This window comes from Balaenoptera physalus, assembly GCF_965194825.1.
Source record: "Balaenoptera physalus genome assembly, chromosome: 16".
Lineage (NCBI taxonomy): Eukaryota > Metazoa > Chordata > Mammalia > Artiodactyla > Balaenopteridae > Balaenoptera > Balaenoptera physalus.
In genome coordinates, this window is record NC_138898.1 from 68,363,698 (window position 1) to 68,389,859 (window position 26,162).

Below are 26,162 nucleotides of genomic sequence, written 5' to 3' on the forward strand. Positions count from 1 at the left end.
TCTCAACCACTGTGCCACCAGGGAAGCCCCCATCCTCAGTTTTAAAGAAGAGGAAATTGAGCTTCAAATAGATGAAATGACCTGCCCAAGGCCACACAGCTCATAAGTGGTGGAACCATAACTTGAACCTACATCTCTCTGTATTATTTTAACCACTTCAATACTGATGTGTTAGTGTTGGTGCATTGGGAACACTTGTCTGGTGAATTGGAATGGATCATAAGTCATTGCCATCATTTGAACCCGGGGAATGTGAAATGGTGTAAAATATCTGTTTTTAGCCATACACACAGAAGGAAAGTTGAACTTATCAATACAGATCAGTTTAGTTTAACACTCATTTATACTCTATCCCTTGCCAGTTGAACTGACACTGAGCTGGTTCTTGCAAAAACAGGCAGGAATTGACCAGGCAAATGTGTAGGAAAGGTGTCGCCAGCATAAGGGACAGTACGGAAAGGCCCTCATTCTGGAATGCAGCACACGTGTGCAGAGCAGTTTCTGTGGGCCACTCTAAAACAGGCATGAAGACCCAAAGAGGAAGAGGCATGTGGCTGCTAGAACCTGCCCTGTTTCAGGCCTGTGCTGGACACTGGGGAAAGAGAGATGAATCAGACAAGGTTCATGTCCTCAGGTAGCTTACAGTCAAGGGAACTGAACATATATAACTTATAAATGGGAACACAGGCATATAAGAGTTAAAATGTCACAGCTTGATAGAAGATTGGTAAGGAGTGGGAATGCCTTCCCTCCAGCATTTCTAAGCAAAGGATCTAGGGACTTCCTTCTGAAGGCTCCCTTTTACTGAACACCTGCTATGGGCCAGGTACTGTGTGTGCCATACCCCCAACACACAGGCAGCTCAGAGACCATTGTCATTCCTATTTTGCAGATTAGAAAACTAAGACTCAGCGAGCTTGCTTAAAATCAAACAGCAAGAAAGTGGCAAAGATCAGAGAGAAACTTCTACAAACACCTTTCTAAAAACAGCTTTCATTGCAGCGAAGTTTTGGCTTTCCCACATAAATCGCATTTACTTTTAAGATTCAGTCTTTTTGATGTCCTCCAAAGGAGGCCTTGTCTTGTCCCCCTCAAAACCAAATCAAATAACTGGCTGTAATCAGTCGTTGTAAAGGGATGCAGAATTTAGTTAACCAAATGTTCTGCTCATTTGAGATGTCTCGTGGCATATGAGGACAACCAGATTTCAGAGAATTAAAATACAATCAAACAGACTTCACACACACACGCGCGCGCGCGCGCAGCTGAATGACAATTCAGTTCTTCATTCATGATTCCAGCAGTGTTCTTGTATCAGGCTTGGCCGCTGGGTGCTGATTCTTGTCAGTTACCTTTCCATTACAGCTGTCTGGAGGAAAGGCTGATGTGTTTAGAGTTCCCACCGATGGAAAGTCAGATAAACTGCCTCTTAGAATGGCTGATGTATGCTTAAAATGAAAAATGTGTGTTTTACAAATGTTCTGTGAAAGTGTTGAGGCTTTGAGAAATGGTTTGCCAGTTCCTACAAATGCAGTGAGCATGTTTTAATTCTGCGTCATTTTCACCAGTAACAAAAAGATACATCCAATTAAAAGCAATTGGGTTTTATTATCCAGGTGGTTATCTAGTTTGCTGTCTGCCTGTGTGGAGGGGAAGAGCTGTCCCCTGGTACCTCCAGAATGCTTTGTGCTTTAGTTCACCTGGTGTTTCACCCCCTATCCCAAAAATTTCCCTGTTTGTCTGCCTTCCCCACTGTCCCCACTGCTACAGGACAGGTACCATGACTGCCTTACCCACTGAGGTTCCAGGGGTCTGGCATCTGACCTATCAAACTGTGAAATCATGTTTCCCAGGAGAGCAGACGGAACTTGCAAAGTCTTAAAGTCTTGAAAGAGCACGGAACGTTTAGAGAACTTGAAGTAATCTCAACGACTGAACGGGCAGAACCAGCTCACAACCTACTTTCTAGCCTTGCTAAGGAGTTAAGACACTGTCCTGCAAGGGATGGAGAGCCACCAAGGATATTAAGTAGAAGAAGGGGCACGATCAGACTTATGTTTTAGAAGATCTTACAACTGCTTCCCCGAGGATGGATTAGAGTGGAGTCTAGAAGCTGGGGCTGCATTTTATCCAGTTCACTTTTCCTCAGGTACCCAACTGTGGCTGTAATTATGCCCCCAGGGTCCAGGAAGAATTACAGCATCTAGCTTTCCCTGTATCCTAGCACTCGGGTCTCGCTGTGAGCTTCCACTACATTTGAATCAGGGGTTGCCTTCTCTTATCTCCAGTTGCCTTTGCTCTTGCCTCTTCTTCAGGGAACCCTGAACTTGGCCTTTCCTCTGGTTGTTCTGGAGTTCTGGCCTTCCTGAGAGATTTCCTAGCCGATAAGAAGACTTCGGTAAGGCTCAAGCATGAACCATCTGGAAAGTCGAGGACGGTAATGGCAGTGTCTCTCCCCAACCCAAAAAGAAATAAGCCTTATGGAAAAATGGGTCTGAATCCACTTGTGAGATGGAGTGCAGTGAGAGGAATCAGGTGGCTGGGGTCAGATTGTAGACGGCGCCACAGAAGGGCCCACACCCCGGACAGGCGGCTTTATCTATATCAACTCCTGATGTGCAACATATGCTCCACAACGATCCCCTTGGAAGGAAGTAGGAGGCTTCAAAAGGTGGCTGCGGTTTCCTCTGCTTGTTTCCTGCCTCTTTCTAAAGAAATGAAGCACATTCCTGTAGCCTGTTCACCACGAGGAAAGCAGGATTGAAAAGAGCCTGCACTCTTGACCTCGGGTGCTGAGGTCCAAATCTCAGCTCCACCTCTTCTAAGACTTTGGCCAATCTGTTAAATCTGTGTGTCCCACTTTATTCACATATAAACTAGTACCTGCTTGATGGGGTTACTGTGAAATTAAAAGAGGAGGAGGAGCATTTAGCACTTTGCAGGCAACAAAAGGCATGTTTTCTACCCTCATTATTATTGTTTTCTGCCCCACATCTCTCCCAGGTCAGAGACACAGGGGGCAGTATTCCTGGCAGAGGGAATGGGCTGGGCAAAGGCACAGATGCCGAAGTGAATCCCTGTGCTCTCCACCCTCGGGGGCTGAGCCCGTCCCATGGGGCGGGCGCTGTGCTGAATAACTGTTGAGCACCTACTGTGTACCGGGTCCTGGAGGAACAGAATGGAATTAGACCCAATGCCTCCTCGCCTCATGACTCTAGCCAGGCTCCTGAAAAGTATCGTCCAAGGTGCCCGATTGAAAATCCCGGGGCTGTTAGCGGACAGATGGGCACCAGCTGGAGCAGCTGCCCCGAGTACTGAGGAGGACATTTCTCTGCCGTGCGCCCCACACCGCTTGCTGCTTGACAGAAGGTTCATTTGGGTCCCACTGGCTGTTGGTACCGTGGGGAAACCAGAAGGCCCCTGCTCAGGCCTGGCCAGCCTGCTGGAGAAGCCCACCAGCCTCCCCTCCTCCATCCCCTTTACAATTTCCTTCTCCCTGCCCGCACCACTGGTAGCCAGCTGGTCAGTTCCTGTGTAATGATGTGAGCCCCAGCCATGCCCTCGACCCTTGGGGCAGCCTCGGTCCACGTCATGAGTCTTTCTGAAAGCAAAGAGAGACTCAAAAGCATCCTTTGGGGCTTCCCTGGTGGCGCAGTGGTTGAGAGTCTGCCTGCCAATGCAGGGGACACGGGTTCGAGCCCTGGTCTAGGAAGATCCCACATGCTGCGAAGCAACTAAGCCTGTGTGCCACAACTACTGAGCCTGTGCTCTAGAGTCCGCAAGCCAAAACTACTGAGCCCATGTGCCACAACTACTGAAGCCCGCGTGCCTAGAGCCCGTGCTCCCAAACAAGAGAAGCCACTGCAATGAGAAGCCCACGCACTGCAACGAAGAGTAGTCCCCGCTCACCACAACTAGAGAAAGCCCACGTGCAGCAAGGAAGACCCAACACAGCCATAAATAAATACATAAAGAAATAAATTTATAAAAATAAAGTGAATAAAATAAACTGAAAAAAAAAGCATCCTTTGCATGAACAGTTCCACATCTGGGAGTTTAATCCTACAAAAATCTATCATACCCACATGTGGAAAGATAAATGTGCAAGGATGTTCATAGGAGCAATACCTGTAAGCAGGGAAGCAGGTGAGGAAACAACCTAAATGTCCATCACTAGGGGATTGGCTGTGCCCATTCCATAGGAGGCTGTGCGGCCATTAAAAGGATGAAGTCTTTCTGCATGTGCTGATTAGACAGAACAGGACACATTGTTACATCAAAAAGCCACGAAGATGCATGTTCCCGTTTCTGTAATAAAAAATGGATATAAATACTACAGCATCTACTTCATAGGGTCGACATGAGGAATAAGTGGGTCAATAGGTGCAAAGTGCTTAAAACAGTGTCTGACCCACATAGTAGGTACTCAAGTGTTAGATACTGTTGTTGCCTCTGCTGTTATTTCATGATCTTGCTGTAGCCTGAGTTTCATAGTTATAATTTTAAAAGCACAGGAGATGGTTACAGTTGGCCTTCCCACCATCGTGGTTTTCTGTACTCTTGGGTTTATTGTAGAAAGATAGAGGATGACGTTTCTCCTGGGGTCACACATCCCGTGGCAGATCCATGTGCCCAGAACCATCTGATTTTAAAATGAAAACTTCTGTGTCCTGGGCACCCCCTCAGTCCTGGGCACCCCGGGGCAGATGGCCACTCTCCATGTCTTTGGTGGCCCAGCTGCTTTAGGAGGAATACAGACAAGGCGTCATTATTGCTTTTCACATGTCATAGGAGAAAACATAAAAATGGTACGTCAGGATGGAATATTATTTAGCCTTATAAAGGATAGAAATTCTGACCCATGCCACCACATGGAGGAACCTTGAGGACATTGTGCCATGTGAAAGAAGCCAGTCACTAAAAGATAAATACTGTGTGATCCCACTTATATGAGGTCCCTAGAGTTTGACTACTGTGAATATTCACAGAGATGGAAAGTAGAAGGATGGTTGCCGGGGGCAGGGGGAAGTGGGGAGTTGTTGTTTAACGGATTCAGAGTTTCAGTTTTGCAAGATGCAGAGAGTTCTGGAGATGGATGGTGGTGATGGTTGCACAACAATATGAATGTTCTTAATACAACTAAACTGTACGCTTCAGATGGTTAAGATGGCAAGTTTTATGTGTATTTTGCCACCATTTAAAATTTGAAAAATAGAAGGGTACATCAGCTACCACAAATATTGTTGCATAGGGTAATGCAAAGGTGGTACCTAAATTGAACATATATAGGAAATAACTTATTTATTTATTTATTTATTTTTGGCTGTGTTGGGTCTTCGTTTCTGTGCGAGGGCTTTCTCTAGTTGCGGCAAGTGGGGGCCACTCTTCATCGCGGTGCGCGGGCCTCTCACTATCGCGGCCTCTCTTGCTGCGGAGCACAGGCTCCAGACGCGCAGGCTCAGTAGTTTTGGCTCATGGGCCCAGTTGCTCCGCGGCATGTGGGATCTTCCCAGACCAGGGCTCGAACCCATGTCCCTGCATTAGCAGGCAGATTCTCAACCACTGCGCCACCAGGGAAGCCCAAATAACTGTACAGATGATACACTAGTGGAGGAAGTTGGGGAAATACTGTAGTGTATTCTGAGCTCAGATTGAAGGTGCCTCAGTGCTCAGCTTGCCCGATTCCAGAGGCCTCCATCCACTGCCCCTCACACACATTTCTGCTCCACAAATGGCCCACCCACTGCATCCAGGAGGGCTAAATCCGGTGCCCTCTGGGGTCTGGGCATACCTGGCAGCATCAGGGGTTTGAAATCCTGACATTCACAAAACTCTGTGCCGAGCTTTGCCTTAGCACCGTCAGCCTCGCCATCAGCCATGAACACCTCTGGCAGCGTATTAGCATCCTGTATCAGGGAAGGGGTATCGGGGTGGGCAGGAGGGACCCAGAGGAGGGCAGTTGGCTCTGTGTTGGGCTCCTTCCACGTGAGACTGAGCAGGCCCCATCCGCTCCGTGCCCTGCCACTCGCTGCCTGCAGACAGGCTGGGCTGTGACTGGACTTCTGGGCACCCGAGGACCTAAGAGCTATGCCCCTTCTTCCTGGGTGTCTTCATGCCCAGAGCTGCATGCATATCTGACACACACAGCAGTGTGGTGGTACTCTGGGAGCCAGTTCAGAACTGTGATGCCGGCTGGGAGACTGTAGACAGGTTCCCTTCTGTGGGGCGTCTCCCAAACCATGCTCTGCAGAAAATTCGTGGGCATGAAGCACAGAAAGCTTTCCAAGTTCAAATCAGGTTGGGTCTTTATACTGCTGTCCCCAGTTCAAAATGTCTTAAGCTTCTGATGCTCACGATGGCAATAATAATACTATTAAATAGCAGTTAACCTTTATCAAGGGCTTACTGTGGGCTGGGTGCTACCGCACGGGTCTTACATGCATTATTTTATTTAATATTGCCAACACCTGAGGCTGATTGAGATGAAAGTAACCTGTCTGAAGTCTGGGCTCTCAGGAAGAGACCGTGGGGAGAAGATGAAGAGGAAGAGAATTAACTACCAATATTCATGCTTGGCTTGAAGCAGCACTTCCTAAACTTTAAAGGGCACACACGTCCCCTGGGAGTCTTGTTAAAAGGCAAATTTTAACTCAGTATGTCTTGGGTGGAGCCTGAGGTAGGACACGTCTAATAGCAGTGGGCGAATGCTGCTGGTCCCAAGGCCAGGCTCTGAATAAGGAGGCAGTGGAACACATGTGTGTTTTCTCTTGTACCTGGGATGGAATTCGTTCACTCATTCATTCATTCATTCATCCATTCATTCATTTGTAGAAGCCATCTAGTAGCAGAGAACACAAGCTTTGCATTTGGAACCAGGTTCCAATCCTAGTTCTGCACTGTTCACTAAATGGGTGTTTTCTCTGAGTCTCAGTTGCTCATCTGTAAAATGGGAATGAAACTCGCATTTTAGATACTCTTTCTGATTATTAAATGCAATAAATTGTAGCAAAAGTCTGCCCTGGGGCCTAGGGCCTGGTGGACATTTCATAAATGGTGGTGCTTCGGGAGCTCATTTTACTATTCATGTATTTATTCCTTCTAACTGAGGTTCCCACATGGTTCCAATAAGTTTATTTACATTAAAATAAATGTATTTATTAAAACAAATTATTTATTGTAATATTTATTTACTTACATATTCCCATAAAGATGTCCCAGTGGCTCCAAAGGCCACAGTGATGGGTCCCAGAAGCCCCACCATGAATCGGAGGAACTGGCATAGATGTGTCTTCTGATAATTTCCACAAAAGGTGGAAGGAGATTGGGGAGGAGACAGACACAAGCGATGAGGTGTGGAATTCACTTGGTAAATGACTCCACCAGAAAGGAGTGAGAAATGCATGTGAGGGGGAGAGAGCAGGGAACTGGGTAAAATGACAACAGATCGCAAGCTGTTAATTATCCAGAGGGAACTAAATATTATGTAGGCAATTACCAACAGGCGTTGGAAAGCCCCGTAGGGAAACCTGGTCCTCAGCCGAATTCTGTCTCCCCCTGCAGAAGGGCTGGGGGACAGGTTTTAGCTCGTGGGGCAGGCTCTTCACCTGGGGAGGGGGAGGCAGGGTCCCCTCTGCGTCCAGCCCAGCCAGGACCCAGCACTGTGCTTTGAAAATCGGTTTTACCCACAGGCTCTGGGCCTGGAATCCGCAGCCCCTCCCCATCCACGCTCCCTCCCCTAAGATGTCATCTTTTGAGACGATTTCATGTGGAAGCATCGCTAAGTAAATTCGCTAAATGCCTATTCATCCCCGTCAGATGGGGACGCAGTGAAGCGGTAAATGTGACAATGGCCCCAGCTCAGGGCCCTGAAAAGCGCTTTCTGGGGCTGCTAAATGGAGCCTCAGCCGCTGACCCTGGGAGGCCTGAGGCTTCGTGAGAGGGGGCCCAGGAGCCCCGGCCCGGCCCCTTCAATCCTGCCACTGAGGCTGCTGAGAGGCCCCTCTTTATTATTCCTGCTGCCAGGGACCCATTCAGAGGTTAACTTGTCCCGGTATTCATCAGGAGGACAATAATGAACTGTCGCAGAGAGTAGAGAGGGGCTTGGTAAACAGGAACTGCTAAGACACGGAGATGGAACGGGCCTCTATGGTTTGTAAGAGAGATTGCTTTCATTTCCTTTGCGGGCTGGTTTAGTTTCCACCTCTCCAGCAACTTCAAGAGGCCCTCTGCCCACAGCAACCCGTAACTGGGAGGGAAGTACGGGAGGGAAGCACGCGCGGGCTTTACCTCACCTGTTTGCGGAGATGCTCCACATGCAGACGGACACGTGGACTTGGCCTTTTGCTTGCATCCCTGGGATTCGCCTCTGTGCGCATCCGCAGGGCTAAGCTTTCTGCGTTTGTGCCTGGGCGGATTTACCTTGCTGTAGGCACACGGGGTTTTTCTGGCATCTGCAGCCACTAGAACGGCAGGTTTTGAAGTGGTGTTGATTTCTGTAAACTAGTACGGGATGTCGGCAGTGCTCGTTTCCACTGCAGCATCTCTTAACTTCTCTGTCCCCCTCCGCTGAAATTATGAGTTGGTTAACAATAGTGGTCCAACCAGAGAGCAGGGTCTTGGAGTGGCGCGACTGCAGGTGATGCAGGGAACTGAAGGAGGGGGTGAGGGGTGAGGGGTGAGGGCGGCCCTGACCAGGTGGTGGGAGGCCAAGAGCAGAGCAGCTTGCATTTATTGTGCACCTACTGTATGCCCTTTAAGTCCACCCGGTTATCCATCAGTATGTATACCTACTGTGTGAAGGGCAGCCAGGTGAAGGCCGCCACTCAGAGGCTGAATGACTTACCGTAGGACACACAGCTGGGTCAGGAGTGGAGCTGGGATCTGTCCCCGGCCCTTTCTGCTTCTAGAGCACAGGCATCGCTTTCTTAGGCACCCACCTGCCCCCCCAAAGTCTAGCCTCCTTTCTCTTCCCAGAGATGCGCCTTCACCGTTTCTCCCAATTTGAAACAATGGTTAACCCTTTCCTTTTAAGTAAAAATCCCTGAGCAGAGAAGCCAGATGATAAAGGAGCTGTCACTTCAGCACCGTTTACCTGTTTGGGTTTATTTAGCGTAAGAGGCAACTGCGTTTCTGGCAGATGGAGACCCCGTATGACTGCCTTTTAAAATACTGTCACAGCTGTATGCACAAGCTGATTAGCTGTGACTCACTGCTAGTGCTGAGATTGATGGCGATAAATCTGGGATAACAATGCTGGGAACAATGTCACCCGTTTGCATCGCACTTCATATTTCTTAAAGCTCTCAGTCAGCCCGGGGGTTATGGATTCATTCATTCATTGACTCATTCATTCCTCAAAATGCATTTGAAGGAGTCAGTTCAAACTCATCTCACCTTGAGTCATCCATTCATCCAACAAACATTAATGTACCTCCTACTATGTGCCAGTGATGAGTGAGTTTCATTAGGTTCTGTCCTCACAGAGCTTACATCCTAATGTAAGCAAATATAGCTTTCAGATGGTGATGAGCTCATGTTGTAAATGCAGTGATGTGATGGGGGTAGGGGGAGGCAGGTGCTACTTCAGGTTGGGCGGCAAAAAAAAAAAAAAAAAAAAAAAAAAGCCTCTTTGAAGAGGAGACATTTGAAAGGAGACCTGGATGACAAGAGCAGACATGGAAAGATATGGGGTAGAATTTCCCAGGCACGGCAAGTGCAAAGGCCCTGAGGTTACTCTGTATCTGGCACTGAAGTATTCACTGATGCCTTACTGTTTGCCAAGCCCAGTGTTGGGCACTGGAGATTCCAAAACAAATAAGGTACTATGCTTATTCTCAAGGAGTTCATAGCATATGGAGTACGTAAGAGACAAACAGTCCGTTTTAGCATACTGTGGTAAGCTCAATGATGGCGACACATGAAAGAAGATGCCTTACCTACCTGCATGGTGTGAAAGAAGGAGGGGACCTGGTTTCTGTGACAAAGAAGGGAGCCAGGACACAAAGTCTCCATGATTTCTGGAGGACCCTGACTTTCCTCTCGGTTTGCTTCCACAGGACAAATGACCAGCTGGTGGCATTTCTCTCCCGATACCGAGATATGAATTTCTTGAAGTCACACGGCCGGGACAATGCAAGGTAATATATCCTCCCCCTACCCTTGTGCAAAAGGGAAATGAAAATCTGGGTGATCCTTTGGGGGCTTCCTTCTAGGCTGGTTTGATGCAGCCAGAGAAACGCTGAGGATGGGAGAGAGGCATGGCATGCATGGGCCTTGGCCCTTTCTTTGTAGGATCTGAAATGGTGTCTCCTGCCAGCCAGGAACAGAGAGAACAGTGAATGTGTCTCATCGTGTCATAGTCCTTTACACCTTTCCCCCCAAGCCCTTTCATGAGTCCATTATCACATTATGGCTGTCCTTCAAGGAAACTAGGGTAGTCATTTTAATACCCAATTTATTGGTAGGAAGACTAAGGCCCATAGTTTAAGTAAATGATGTCCCCAGATCATTCATTCGGTCAGCCAGTCATTCAACAAACATGCACTTAGTGCCAAGCATGTGCCAGGCACCCTTCTAGAGGTGAACAAGACAAAATCCTCACTCTCGTGGAATTTACCTTCTAGCAGGAAAGAGTCTCATACCAACATGGAGTTGAACTCAAGTATCCCGACTCCCAGCGCTGTGCCCTCACCATTGCCTCACTCTTGCTGCCTAAGATGTTGGCAGGGATTTGAGGCACCAGAAGCCCCACCTGGACCTATTGTGCCTCTCACTTAAACTGAGCAAAGCCAACAGCATCACTACAGTCCCGCTTTGAGCTGAGTCTAAATCTCCGTGGCCAGAGATCAGCTGGAGGGGACACAGTCTTGAGCACGCTCTGTAGGAGAGACCACAGGATCCGCTCCACCATCTGGACGTAAAGCACTGCCCAGGATCACTCCGCCATCTTAGAGCCTTTTCCTAGCGTTGCATTCAGAGCTTAATCTGGCAGCTCACAGGTTACCTTTAGTGTGTTAATGTGTTTTGTTTGGCCTTCGTGCTGGTTTTGTTTTGTTTAATTCAGGTGCTTCATTTGAAAGTTAATAGCCCCATTTAAAGATAGCAATATTTCCCAGGGAAATCCAGATTTCCAGCTCATCTTAAAAGAGCCAAAGGTCCACTAAATCTGTGCTTGAATTTCCTCCTGGAAGTTATGATCTGGATCTTAGACAAAGCCCACGTTCTACAGGTTGCTGCAGTCCTTGCTGCCCTCTCCCCTACCTCACCCTGTTGGCATTTCAGTTTGCCATCTCTGCTGTAGGTGTTCTCTGCCACTGCCGATGGAGGTGTCATTTTAGCTGTTTCTGTGATCCACGTTACCCAGATATCCACAGAAGGGAGGGGCAGAGCAGGCAGCGAGCTCCATTTCCTGAGCTTTCAAGAAGTAACCCCAGAATCCTTGGGTTGTATCATTTGCCTTAATTTTAACTGTGATTGCATCCAGCTGTCTATTTCTAGATTGGGCCTGTCCTGCTGGCAGCCTGCATTCTTTACACTTAAAAGGAGCCCCCAGACTTGAAGATGCTCTGTAAATTAGCACAGATTAATATAGCATGTTCTGGCCACTACACTGGAGAGGCCTGGTGGATAAAGAAGAATTGTAGACACATAGTGGGCTGTGTTCCTACTAAGTGCACATCGCTCTGCTGGGCCCTTTTCACACGGGATCCAACTTTATTCTTACAGTCACTCAGTGTAAAAATACGTATTATTATCTCCATTTGTCAGGAGAAGAAAGGGGAGCTTTGGGAGCCCAAATGATTTTCCCAAAATCACACAGCTGGTAAGTGCTAGAGTTTGAACCCAATTCTCTGGCCCCAAAGCGCATGGAAGCAGGGTGGAGCTGAGCAAGATTCCACGGAGGTGGTAAGTTATCAGAACTAGACCAGATATTGGTATCCCCACCCTTAGGTAGAGAATGAAGACGCTTCTTCACTTCCAGGTAACTTATAATACATGTTTTGTGCAAAGTCACATCATTAGAAAGGAATCCACTGTAAGCTGATAGACTTGTGTCTGAATTACATCCACCCTAGTATTGTTGTTTCAGCCTACTCAGTATTTATTCTCTATCTACTATTTCCAGGCCCTGTGCTAGGAACTGGGTACAACACAGAGGTTAAAATCATGAGTTGTTTTTTCTTTTTTGTTTGTTTTTTTATAAATTTATTTATTTATTTATTTTTGGCTGCATTGGGTCTTCGTTTCTGTGCGAGGGCTTTCTTCAGTTGCAGCGAACAGGGGCCACTCTTCATCGCGGTGCGCGGGCCTCTCACTGTCGCGGCCTCTCCTGTTGCGGAGCACAGGCTCCAGACGCACAGGCTCAGTAGTTGTGGCGCACGGGCTTAGTTGCTCCGCGGCATGTGGGATCTTCCCAGACCAGGGCTCGAACCCGTGTCCCCTGCATTGGCAGGCGGATTCTTAACCACTGCGCCACCAGGAAAGCCCCATGAGTTTTTGAGGTCATACCTCCTGGGTTGAAGTTCTGATCCACCACATCCTTTCTGTGTTTCACTGGGCTGGTGACTTAACCTCTCTGAGCCGGTTCCCTTATCTGTACAATGGAAACATTAGTGGACTTACACACACGAGATTGTTGCAAGGATTAAATGAGATGTTGTATATAAAGCATTTGGCATATCATAAATGCCCTATGAAGATGATGATGGTGGTGGTGGTGGTAGTGATGAGGTCATTGCCATGATAAACATTGGACTGAAATATTGCAGGTGGGAGAAATAAATAGATGGTGTATAGGCCAGAGTTTTGCCTCTGGGTGTATGAGTACATCTTGTCCAGTTGATGTGCATCAGCAGTTGACAGGTGGTACCCAAATGGCACAGCAGGATAAAGGGCAGGATAAAGACGCAGGCTGAGGAGTTGTTGCTTGCATCTCCCTCTGACACCCTAAAACCCAAGGCTCTGGACAAAACAGCTCACAAGTCCCAACACTCATGCATGAGTCCTCAGCTGGGATTCTCTCACTTAGATGAATTCAGGAGATTAATTTAGAATTAATTCAATAGTAAAATGAGCCATCAACGGCGACTTTCTCCTCTTTGTCAGTTGAGGCCTCACCTGCTGAGTGAACAAACCTGGCCACGCCCATCTTCCCTCGTGTCTCCCACGGGTGCAGCCTGGGTGGGGCTCCGCTCTGGCTCTGCACTGATGGTATGTTAGGAAGGACCCTTTTTGGTGGAAGTGACAGAAACTCAGCTCAAACTTGCTTAAAGGGTAAAGGAAGTTATTGGGTGATGCAACTAAAACATTAGTATCTGACTTCAGACATAACTGAATCAAGCAGTTCAAATGATATCATCAAGCCCAGACTCTCTGTTAATTCTTTTTTTATTTTCTGGCTGCCTAATTATTTCTTCTTATTTCTGGAGAGGGTTAAAGTAAAATAAACACATCGCATCAAATAGCCAAGTAGTTCACTGGCAGGAATCTTTCTTTAAATTAATATATAACCGACATATTATATTAGTTTCAAGTAAGTGATATAACAATTCAATATATGTATATATTGTAAAATGACCACCACAATAAGTCTAGTTAATATCCATCACCACCCATAGTTACAATCTTTTTTCTCGTGATAAGAACTTTTAAGATCACAGCAAATTTCAAATAAGTACAGCACAGTATTATTAACTGTAGTCACCGTGCTGTACATTACATCCCCAGAACTTACTTATTTTATAACTGAAAGTTTGTACCTTTTGACCACCCTCACCCATTAACTTCTGTTAGTTCTCTTTCCCTTTGTGTTGGTTTAATTTTCTGGCTCCAGATGGTGACCCTTCTCAACATATTAGCCTCATTTTACTGATAAGGTAACTGAGACTCAGAGAGGTGAAGTAACTTGCTTAAGCTCACGCAACTAGGGCAGGGTTAGGACTCAAACCTAAGTGAGTGTGTCCGCAGAGCCCAAGCTCAAATCCCTGCATGATGCGGCCTCTCTGTGTTCTGGTCCTGCTTTCCTCCAATACGCTGGGTGGCTCTGAGGCAGCCAGTCTGCTTCTCTGGGCTTCATTTTCTCCCTTTGAAAGACAAAGTGGTTGAATGACATGATCTCCAAATGCCTTTCCATTCTGATGCTTCATGCTTCGGGACCAGACAGTGTGACAGAGGCAGAGAGTTTAAAAGACAGAGAGATGGAGAGGGACAAAAGCAAACAGTGAGATACAGAATAGGCCACAGGATGCCTTAGTTTTTAATTCCACGTGGTTCCTAATAGCAGTTTTGACCTTCTGTCCCCAGCTTCAGCCTTTAGCAGCCAATTTGGACTTCCAGCTCCCGCTGCTAAGAGATGGCATAAAGGCAAACTGGTACTTTAATAGCTGCCAAATTTGTCCTGACTGTTCCTATAATTAAATGAAGAGGAGTGTTGTGTTCACTGTATTTCCTTGCTTTCCTCCAAAAATGAAGTAGCTAGATATATTGAAAGACAAATAGCACAATTATCAGTTTCCCAGATAACCTCTGCAGGGCTAAAAGAAGCAAGTGCCCTGAATTAGCAGGTCTTGGCAGACATCCCCAGGAACTCCTGGGTTCTGCTCGGGGAGCACTGGAGAAGTTTCCCAAATCTCAGCAGCTTGATCAAGGCTCAGTGTGTAGGGACAGGCCCCTTACAGGGAGATGGAAAGGGAAAATCATTTCCCTCAGCCGGAATAGAGTTTCCTCTGGGAATTTTCCGGCCTTGGTTGGTCTAAGTTCTCCAAATAATTCAAGGTCACCAGGGCCCCAGTGCTTAGCCCTGGGACAGAGTGTGGTGTAGTGGTAAGAACATGGGCAAAGGAGTCCAGACACCTGTGCCAAAATGCCAGCTCTGCCGTATGACAGCCAGGGGACTTTGACAAATGGCTTCGACTCTCCATGCCTTCGTGTCCTCTTCTTTATAAGATCAGGACAGTGATGTGGGGGTTGTGGAGGACTGAGTATCCTCACTGACGACAGGAAGTGCCAAGCCAGGTGCTTTCAAGTTGTGCTATCCTCTGTTAAAGAATACAGCTGAGGCTTGCAAAGTTGCTTTAACTTGCTCAAGGTTCCACACAGCTGGCATTGGAGCCTGGTTAGGTCTGACTTTTATCACCCCACGATTAGTGACTGCATCTGAGAGGACCTGTTGTTTTCAGTTCTTGGGGTGTGTGGATGAAAGAGCAAAACTCTGCTGATTTTAAGCAGAATCATTTTTAAAGGAGCAAGGGAGGAAAATCAGTCCTTCCCCTACTTTCTAGAGTCACCTTATCCCAAAAGTGTGTTCACAATCCACCAGTGATATGTGAGATTATTTGGGGGTGTTCATAAGTGGGCATCATGGGAGAGTTAGTATTGATTTTATGTATATCAACTAAAATTGATATAATTAGCCCATCTAATCGATGATTTCATGGACATGATGCTTAGAATAAGACTCAGTTTAAAAGAAAACAGTTGAAGCTATCTAAAGTTGGTTTAGAAAAGAAATATTAAGGAAAGTCTCATACAGACTTCATAAAACCTATAGCAGAGCAGTTAAGAATCTGGGTTCTGGACCCCAACTGCCAGCGTTCGTGTGCTGAGCACTCACTAGCTGTGTGGCCTTGGGTAAGTTACATCAATCACTTGTGCTTCAGTTTCCTCATCTGTAAAATGGGAATAATGATAATAAACCAACCTCATAGAATTGCTGCAAGAATTAAATGAGTGAATATGTGAGTAAGCTCTTGGAATAGTTAGTTATGCACATTAAGTTGATGGTGGTGGTGATGATGATAGTGGTGATGGTGACAACGATGGAAAAGCCTTGATGATGGTATATATACACGTGATTAACGTTTTCGAAACATATTCTACAACTCTTAGAGGAACAACTAGCATTTCAAATGTAAGAAGACTAGACCAGAAGGAAGCTAGGAGGGGTCCCAGCCCTCAGGTCAAGAGTGGCATAAACAAGTTTCTTCCTGTTCCCTGGCCTGGGGCCCACGTGCTAGAGGCGGCAGTCCCTCGCTGGGTGCCAGAATGGCAGCTAAAGCAGCTTCAGCAGCTTCTTCTCTCTGACATTGAACTAATCTTCAGGCCCAAACCTCCCTTGATGTATAAATAGGCAATTGTTTAACCAAAAGTTGGCAAATCCATCGAGAGCCTGGCCAGGAACCTCCTCCAAGCAAATCTGCTTTCAGGAGGCCCTTTGGTGCCAACTTGCTTATCAGGAGAAGAGCTCTCTCCCCATCTGTCTCGTAGCACCATGATTGATGGGAGGAGGTAACTAATATCTCATCTCCAATGGGGAAAGCAGATTGCATTTCCCTCTTGCTTTTCTTAAACCCAACCGGTGAGTTTATCCCTGTTTGCATGTTCACTTTATTTAATCCAGTTATGGTAGCCATGTCAAAATAAAGCTTAGCATCACACAGGCACCCATACAAAGCTGTGTACACAGACGCTCTGTGGGCCTCCGCATGAGTTTTGAGGTCAACTTTCAATCTTTTCTTTTTTCAAAACAATACGTGTCAAAGTTGGATCAAAGGCTAGAAGGAAAATACGTGCAGTGTCATCTCTGAGACGTAGAGCATGATTTTTTTATTTCCTTCTTTGCTTTCTTTTTGTGTTCCATGCCTTCTATGGAGAAACTGCATTACTTTTATAATCAGAACAGAAGGCAGTAGACATTGTTTTTAAATATGTGTGAAATAGGGAAAATCAGTGAGCCCTCAATGGACCTTTAGACTCTTAGAGGTGCAAGCTGATTCGGGCCCATGTGAAGAGCATGGGCCACCAAGCCTGGGATTCTCAGTTCCAGGATTTGGGCCCCTAACTCTGCATTTCTGCTCAGGCTGGGTTTTTTTTCCATTCCTGACTGTCAAAGCTAAGTCAGCTTTCTTCGCCCAGGGCATGTGTAATGATAGGGTTTACTGTGTGCCAGAGACTGTCCCAAATGCCTTAGAGATATTAATTCTTTCAATTTTCACAACAATCCTATGGTGTAAGTGCAGTCATTATCATACCCATTTTCCAGATAGGGACACTGAGGCTAGAGAGATTAAACAACACACAGCTTGGGAATGGGGAAAGAGACTCGAACCCAGGCAGTCTGGCTCCAGAGTCTACATTCCTAGCCACTGTGCTATACCGTTTCCCTCAGTGTGTTCACTGTGGAGTCTCCTGCCATGTCCAGGCCACATGTACTTGTGACTGATACATTCCTTCCACCAATCAGGTCAGAGTCTGCCTCTCCTGTGACTGGTCTCCTCTGGAGTGAGGTAGTGAAGCTGAGCTTCTCCCTGTAGCTTCCACTCCCACCACGTTAGCTTCTTTTCATTCATTTGGGCTCTTGCACACACTATTTCTGTCTCCTATAAAGTTCTTCCCCAAAATTCTCCAGATGACTGATTCCTTCTCATCCTTCTTGTCAATGCCACCTCCTCAGCAAAGTCTTCCCCAATAGTCTTCACTAATTAAGTCCCTGTCTCTTTATTTTGTCATTGCGTTCTAAGTTCTCCTGTATAACACTTACCACAAACATCTAATTACATATTCATGTGTTTTGTAGCTGTTTATGACTACTCACCTATTTATTAGAGTAGTGTTATAGTCTTGTGGTGAAGAGCGTGGAATCCAGAGCCTGACTGCTAAGGTTTGAATCCCTTCCTTGCCACTAACCAACTGTGTAGCCTTGGGAAAATTAGTTAACCTCTCTGTGTCTTTATTCCTTCATTTGGAAAATGAACCCTCATAGGATTGTGATGAAGATTAAATGAGAGAATATATATTAAGTACAAGGAACAGGACCTAGAAAGTAGCAAGTGCTCAATAAATGGTAAATATTATGGTTTTATCTTTCATCTTAGAAGAGAGAGGATAGGGATGATGTCTGTCTTCTTCACAACCACATTCTCAGCACAGAGACTTGGAGAGTTGCTGAATGAGCAAATGCCCCAAGCCCCTTTTCTCTTCCAACTACTGCAGAGTTGGGGCCTGACAGCTGACTCCAGCCCAGCTTGGGAAAGGGCATAACCCACACTGGATATGTGAGAAACGGCCAGCAGAGCCCCTGTGGAGCTGCCAAACTAGGAAACCCAGTGACCTGAATCCTCACTGACTTGTGCCTTGGAAAGATGGGAGGGTTTTGTATTTGTGGTTCTCAGACAGAATCAGGGTGCCCGTGTTGCTTGTCACCCGCTACCGCCACAGCCCTGGGCATTGCTGCACTAAAATAATTGCAGGAGGTGGGTGCACTGTGAGGGCTTTGGGCTTCTGTCCTTGGTGCTGAAAAGGCATTGCTTCTCAGAGCATGAAGGGTTTCTCCTTAGCTGTGGAGGTGCCCTACACATGCCTGTCTACCAAATCCCAGACTAGAGAAGAGGAGAGAGAGAAGTTTTAATTTTCTGGCTTGATGAGGGAAAAAGTTAAGTATCTTGGTGAACACTTATTAAGCACTTACTAAGTGCCAAGCACGACGCTAAGCCCTCTCCGTATATAATATAATCTCACTTAAACTCTCAGAGGCAGATATTATGACGATCACCAGTTTCCGTGTAAGAAGCTGAGGCATCCGTGTTCAGGTCGCCCAAGGTTAGTGGCAAATCCAGGACGTGTACCAAATATTCTGGCTCCAGAGCCCCTGTGTGCCATGGCTGTTTGTGTGAACCCATTCACATAGCTGGCTGATTTCATACATTGTGTTTTCATGCTTTGTTCCATGACTTTATTTTTAAACTAAAATGCTTAGCTTGTACTTAGGCTAAAGGAGTAATCTGGGTTCAGTGGGAGATCACTGGAGAGAGAAAGAGAAGAAGAGGAAATATTTTTTCTAGGCTGTGTGACTTCGGATGACTTTGGATCACACATCCTTTCTGAGTCTCAGTGTGTCGGGGTTTTTTATCTATAAAATGAGTTATATTAGCTGATTGCTGAGATTCCTTCTTGCTCAAACATGCTGTAAAATCTGAGGGGCAGTGTTCTTCCTTTCAGAATTCATTACAGGACAAGACAGTTCTGGAATAATTCCACACTTGATGAATATACCGAGATTGTAGCCAGGGAATTAACTGAATTGAGAGACTTCTTCATTGTCTGCCCTTTCTGAGGCCATTTCCAAAGGCTACAGATACTTTCTTAACTGACCTCTTCTCCCATGGGGGAGATTCAGGACCCCTTGCCATCCTCCATCTGATTTCCTTTGATGCTCAACTGAGTAGATTTGGTCCTTGTGACATCCTAGTAGAAGCATATTTAGCTCTGACTTTGTCCCATATTGTGGCAGTAGAGAAAAATCTCAGGGAGGCAAACCATCCCTGAGAGCCCAGGAGGTAAAACCAAATGCAAACGATACCATGTTTGCCCTTAAGTAACCTATTCTGAAGACAGAAGTCCTTGTGAGGTCTGGCTGAAAGCCTCTTCCAACCAGCAATGAGCCATTTTCTCTTGGTTCTCTCATTTCTGGGCATTGTCTTTTTAAGGAAATAGAAGTTCTCAGATCCTTCATTTGGGTCCTTTTGGAGGGACCCTGGCGAATTGAGATGAAGAATGGCAGAGTAGTTAAGCACTTGCATTGGATTCCTCCAGACCTGGATTCAAGTCTAGGCTTGTTAGCTACGTGACTTCGGAGAAATTACATAACCTTCCTGTGATTCAGTTCCTTTGTCTGTCGAATGTGTGTTAGAAAAATCTGATACCTGGCTAACTAATGGCAGCTACTTCCTGATTGCCTGACAGACATGGCTGTTATTGTTCCCTTTATTCATTCACTCAACAAATATTTATTGGGCACTAGCTGTATGTTAGGCACTGTAGTAGGATACAGAGGTGATCAGAAATAGACAAAAATCTCTGCCCTCTTGGGGCTTACATCCAGTAGTAGAAATAGGCAATAAACTAAATAAATACCTTGTATATTATATTAGAAAGTGAAAAGTGCTATGGAGAAAAATAAAACACCAAAGGAGGATTGGGGAGGGATGTTATCTCTATGTAAAAAAGGACTGATGGTTGGATCAGCCCATTGCTTGGGTGAAGAGTGCTTACTTTGCAAGGACCTTTGTAAACATCATCCATCACAGTTTTGCAGCTGATTTGGGAACTTGTCGGGACAGGTGTCATGGAGCTCATCCTACAGGTGAGGAAACTGGCATTCAGAGAAGTTAAGCCAGCCCCACTTCTCAGTGCAAACAGAGACAGCATTGGTACCAGATCCTCTTCATGTCTGCTCTTCTATGGTATCACCTGTTGACCCCAGTTTTACCAGGTAACCAGGTCAACTGGAAACAAAACTGAAGGGAGGGCAGCATGATTGGTCACCTTCTGTGAATTGGGCCCATTGCTGCAAATCTTCCCTCCATCCCCCGGTGAGAGAGCCGTGCACCTTTTCCTGGTGATCCAGCATTGATGACAAGACTCACCCAGGTGTTCACAAACTTACTTTGGTTTCCAACCTTTACCTTTTCAAGTTATAGTAAATCCACAGGGAAGAATAAAAAGCAAATCACTGTTGAAACAGCTGATTCTTTTTGCCTGCTAGATACCCAGACTCTGGGCGTCTGGCACCTTCTCCCGGTCCAGACCTAAGTTCCTGGTAGCCCCTTTCTGAGACCTAGGCAATCTGTGGTCTCTGTTTACTCATAATTAACCAAAGCATGTGTTTGCAGCTTATCAGTTTTTGAAGGCAGTAAATACAGCGGCCAATCTCCCAACCCCGTGAATATTTCATTTTGGAGATTACTGCATAAATATTGTATTTGGATATTGCGGTCCGGGACATCACATTAAAATTGCAAGAGGATGCTGTTATCCCATCTAATGGAACATGAAATTAAAAAGCTGGTCCACGGAAAGAAAACTTTTGCAAGTCGTCCCACCTGTATTTCTTCTCTCTCTCTCTCTTATTCTCAGTTGGTCTTGATTACCATGTAAGTTTTGATACAGAGTATCTTAAATTTAAAGTTTTAAACACAGTTAAATGTGCCCACTGGACTTTATCATATAATTGGCACCAGCCAGAGTCGAGGTAGGATTTTATTTCCTCAGACTCGGCGGCTTCCTTCAGGTTGTCACTTAGAGCCAAGTTTGGTGTCAGTGAGTGCTATGGTGAGTGTATTGAAAACCCTTCACCAGGTCGCTCCCCAGAGAGAACATGGCTTTGCTAACGAACTTGGATTTTGCACTAGGAAAGGTGTGTTAGGGAAAGAACAGGACCAGGGACGCTGGACACGTGGGTCTTCTGGCCAGCTTCTGCCCTTGTTTGTATCCTCAGAAAAGTCATCAGCCTTCTCTGGGCTCTCATGCATCTGTCTAAGGCTTGCCCCACACCTCTTCCTGGGTGTAACAGAGGGACTTAGAGAATGTCACAGCTGGAAAGTACCCTAGAGATTACCTAACCCAGCGTTATTATGACTGGTGGTCTGTGGGCTGGATTCAGCCTAGGGATATGTCTTATTTAGCCAGAAATGCTTTTTTTAAGGGATTTGAGTGCTTTTCAGAAAATGCAGTCTCTACGTCTTTGCTAACTCCACCTACCCTGCTATCTTATACTCAGCCCCCCTCACAAACTTATATTATTTGTCTGACCCCTGTAGACATTTAATTTTATAACCTAGACCTAGCCCAACTTTGTCAGTTTCCCATGGGGGAAACTGAGTCAAGGTCATCATTTTCCAAATTCACCCAGCTGGTTACTGGTAGAGCCACACTGCAATGTAGATGAAAAGCACATTTTAGCAGAATTAAGTCCGTTCACCACCAGCATCATTGTTGTCACCATTTTTATTACACTAGCATCAGTTTGGTTAAGAGTTAAATATATTACACCATCGTGCTCAATGAGTGAACAATGTCAAGAAGCAGGTCCTCTATTTATGCAGAAGAAAGTGCTAGGGATGTGGGTTTATTAGTGAGGTTTCAGGCAGTTCCCTTTGGTGGATTTGTGGGAGGCCCAATGGGAGAGATTCTTTGCAGAATTCAGCATGACCAACAGGGTGGGACTATCTCCAGCTTCTATGCCCTGACGTCTGGTCATCACCGTAGACCTTTCCTGAGCAGATGCCTTGCACTCTTCCAGGACCTGTAAGGTAGGCAGAAAGGAGGAAGCCAAGGTCAGTTCTAGTGAGCACAGCATCTACCTCGGAGGAGACAGGTAACTCTAATGTGAAGACAGAGATGAGGTCTGCCATGGAGGCACAAAGACCTCTAGACACACGATGGGGGATGCAGCCTGCTCTAGTGGAAGAGGTGGCATTAATGTGCCACAGCCATGGCTACCTGTCCTATCTGGAGCCTAAAAACATTTGCATTCATCACGGTAATGATAAAGGTGAAATCATTCAGGAATGTATTAGGGCTTTTTCAATTACAAGTGACAGAATCCCATCTTAAAATGCCTTAAGCACTTTACTGACAAGTCTGGGGGTGAATCAGGTATAGCAAGATCCAGGGTCTCAAGCAAAGTCATCAAGGCTTTGTCTGTCTGTCTCTCCCTCTCCCTTCCTCCCTCCCTCCCTCCCATTCTCCGTCTCTTTTTTTGTCTTCTCTTCTAATGTTACCTTCATGATCAGACAACCTCTATACTCATGGTGACAAGATGGCTGTCAGAAGCCCTCAGCTTACATTCTTCCAGAAAAAAATCCCCTAGAAAAGCCCTCCTTCCTAGTATTTCCAGCAAAAATCCAGAACCTAGTCTCAGACTCAGCTTGAGTTTGCTTGCCCATCCATGAAGCAATTATGGCAGCCAAGCAGGTGGAATACTCTGATTGACCAGGCTGAGTCGTGTTCCCACCCCTGGTGCTGGGGGTGAGGCAAACCAAGTGAACTGAGAGTTGAGGGTGAGCAACTGTCCAGAATAAAATCAAGGTGTGGTTCCCAGAGAATGGATGCTGGGCAGACAGAAACGAGGGAATGAAGCCCCATTATTTGCTACAATGTGGAGGAACCCTGAAAACGTGAAGCTAAGTGGAAGAGACTACAACTTGTGTGATTCTATCTATAAGAAATATCCAGAATAGGTAAATCCATAGATGGATTGCCAGGGACTGGAGGGAAGGGGGAATGGGAAGTAACTGCTGATGAGGATGGGGGTGACAAAATATTTTGAAACTAGAGATGACGATTGCACAACATTGTGAATGAACGAATGCCGTTGAATTGTATGCTTTAAAATGGTTGATTTTATGTTGTATGAGCCGGAGAAGCAGCAAGATCCCTGGGTGGGGAGACCTGTAGACTCTAAACTCCCAACGAGATAACCAGCTCCTGAGGAGCAGGGACCATCCTCACTTCTCCTTGCCTCCCACCAAGGCCAGCACATGCCTGGCACAGAGTAGGTGCGAAATTAATGCTAACTGCAAGTGAACTGAGAGTTTGGACCAGAAAGTTTGGCCCTCGTTCTGTCTACCCTCCCAACACACCCACCTTACCAGCTCTTTGACCTTTGATTTCTGCATCTACAAATTAGGAAATGCCAATTCCACCCTGCCTGGCTTGCAGAATCCCAAGAGAGAGTGTGTGTGTGTGTGTGTGTGTGTGTGTGTCCTAGAGCAGGAGTTATTAATCTGAGGTTCATAGATAGAATTCAGGGGTCTGTGACTTTGAATAGGAAGAAAATGATCTTAATTTTCACTAAACTCTAACTGAAATCTAGCTAAATGTAGGGTAACAAACCACCACAGTATTAGCAGTTACCGTTAGGAATCACATTTTTTTTTTTTTTGGCCATGCCACGTGACATATTGGATCTTAGTTCCCTAACCAGGGATCGAACGCATGCCCCCTGCATTGGAAGCGCGGAGTCTTAACCACTGAACCACCAGGAAAGTCCCAGGAATCACATATTTTCAAATCGCATTATAATTGATGCATCCGCTTCTAAATGTCATATATGCTCACCTCTTCTTCAAAATTACAGTAGTTTTTAGACCTACTACAAGATCTTGTTATGAAATGTGTTAAAAAGGAAACACATGTAATTATCATAAATGTGGTGTTTTAAAAAATATTTTGTAATACTCGTTTTAATGTGTGAATCAAGAATCATGTGAATTACTATATCATCACTTTGGTATTTTTGGAAGTATTTTGTAACCCTGTGTATTTTTGTTGTATGCATTTAAAAGCATTATTCTGCAATGGGATAAATTGGGAGTATGGGATTAACAGATACACACTGCTATATATAAAATAGATGAACAACAAGGATTTACTGTATAGCACAGGGAACTATATTGAATAACCTGTAATAACCTATAAAGGAAAAGAATCTGAAATATATATATGTGTGTATATATATATATATATATATATATATATATATATGTTTGTGTATGTGTGTATATATATATATATATATCTGAATCACTTTGCTGTACACCTGAAACTAACACTATATTGTAAATCAACTATACTTAATTTACTAATTAATTAATTAATTTTTAAAAATAAAAACATTATTCTGAGATGAGGGTCCATAGGCTGTATTCACCAAACTGCCAAGGCATCCATGGCATGAAAAGGTGATTTCAAAAGTTCTCTAAAGAGGAAGCAGATGTAGCAGATGATCATTGCCATATAATTGTGCTGCGTGGGCAAGTCTCCTAAGCTCTCTAAGCTTCTGTGTCCTCATCTGTAAAATGGGCATAATAATAGTACCTACCTCATAGGGTTATAGACACCAGCCTCGCTTGTGAAGATCAAGTGAAAAACTACACACAGAGCCCCTAGCTCAGTACCTAGCACACAGTAAGTACTCAATAAATGCCTTTATTGCCGAGACTGTGCCATTTCATTTGGACTCTAGGTGGCGCTCTTTCAGGGCTAAGCACTGCTTTGTCTTGCCCAGGTTCATCCGGAAACAGGGCCTGGACCGGCTCTTTCTGGAGTGTGATGCCCACATGTGGCGCCTGGGGGACCGGCGGATCCCAGAGGGCATTGCCGTGGATGGCGGCTCAGATTGGTTCCTGCTAAACCGGAAGTTTGTTGAGTATGTGACGTTCTCCACAGATGATCTGGTGACCAAAATGAAGCAATTCTACTCCTACACCCTGCTTCCTGCAGAGGTGAGTATCCAGGAAAAAATCCCTAAGAAAGGTAGGGGCTGACTCTAGCCTTTGGAGCAAAGTGGATGCTGAATTTTTGCTGAATTTTTGGCAAAGCCACGCAGGGTTCAATACGTTGTCCTCCAAACATCCAGAGGAAGATGGGGAACTGTATTGGCTACCAGGGACCTTGCTGTCACAGCAGGGCCCCTGGTCCCCTCCAGTCTACATGGAGGTTGTATGGAGTAGATGCACAATGCTGCCACCAGCAATCTATACAACATCTTTAAAGATGTAAAGTAAAAAAGGCAGTTCTTCCTCAAGACACTTGGCTCCCATTGGTCGTAAAACCATCACGATATACTGATTTTGTTAGAACAAGACACTTTATTGCCATTTTTCAGAAAACTGTTATTTATATAAATACAAAGCTCTCATACCTACAATAACAATGGTGCCCCCTAGAATTGTGCAGTGTGTAAGCTGCACAACTGTATATGCTGGCTTTTTCAGGAAACACCCACATCAACTTTTGACAGATCCTCCACATTTACCAATCCTGTAATAACTTTTCAACACCAAGAATTCCTTTTCTAATTTTGAATAGTATTCTATCATTCCCTGACAGACAGTAGTTTTGGCCTCATCAGTCACACCAGAAATTCCAGTGATCCCAAAGCCAGGGCTTCTGTTGGGTTTGCACTAGCCCCCTGCATTGACAGTCACTGTGTCCAAATGCTTGGGACTCGGCATTTCCTGTCGGCTTTTGGAAGTATTTGAAAAGCTCTGGGAAGTCTGTCACCACTTTTCAGACCTCAGGATGGGAAACTGTCTCAGTTCAGGGTGCTAAAACAAAATACAATAAAATGGATGTACTTATAGTTTTGGAGGCTGGAAGTCCTTGATCAGGGTGCCAGCATGGTCAGGTGAGATCCCTCTTCTGGATAGCAGGCTGACTACTGACAGTCCTTGCTGTGTCTTCACATGACAGAAGGGGTGAGGGTCCCCTTTAAAAGGGCACTAATCGCATTCATGAGGACCCCACCCTCATGACTTAATCACCTCCCAAAGGCCCCACCTCCTCACACTGTCACATTGGGGGTTAGGATTTCAAACTATGAA

General features: G+C 45.6%; 1 protein-coding gene across 1 annotated transcript in view; it reads left to right on the forward strand.

The window, feature by feature from the left end:
* XYLT1 (xylosyltransferase 1) overlaps positions 1-26,162 on the forward strand; it is a 306,713-nt gene that overhangs the window by 248,598 nt on the left and 31,953 nt on the right. Inside the window, exons 6-7 of the mRNA XM_082432554.1 lie at positions 10,056-10,136; positions 24,845-25,061. Of these exons, the coding sequence (XP_082288680.1) occupies positions 10,056-10,136; positions 24,845-25,061 (298 nt within the window). The remainder of the gene's footprint in view (positions 1-10,055; positions 10,137-24,844; positions 25,062-26,162) is intronic.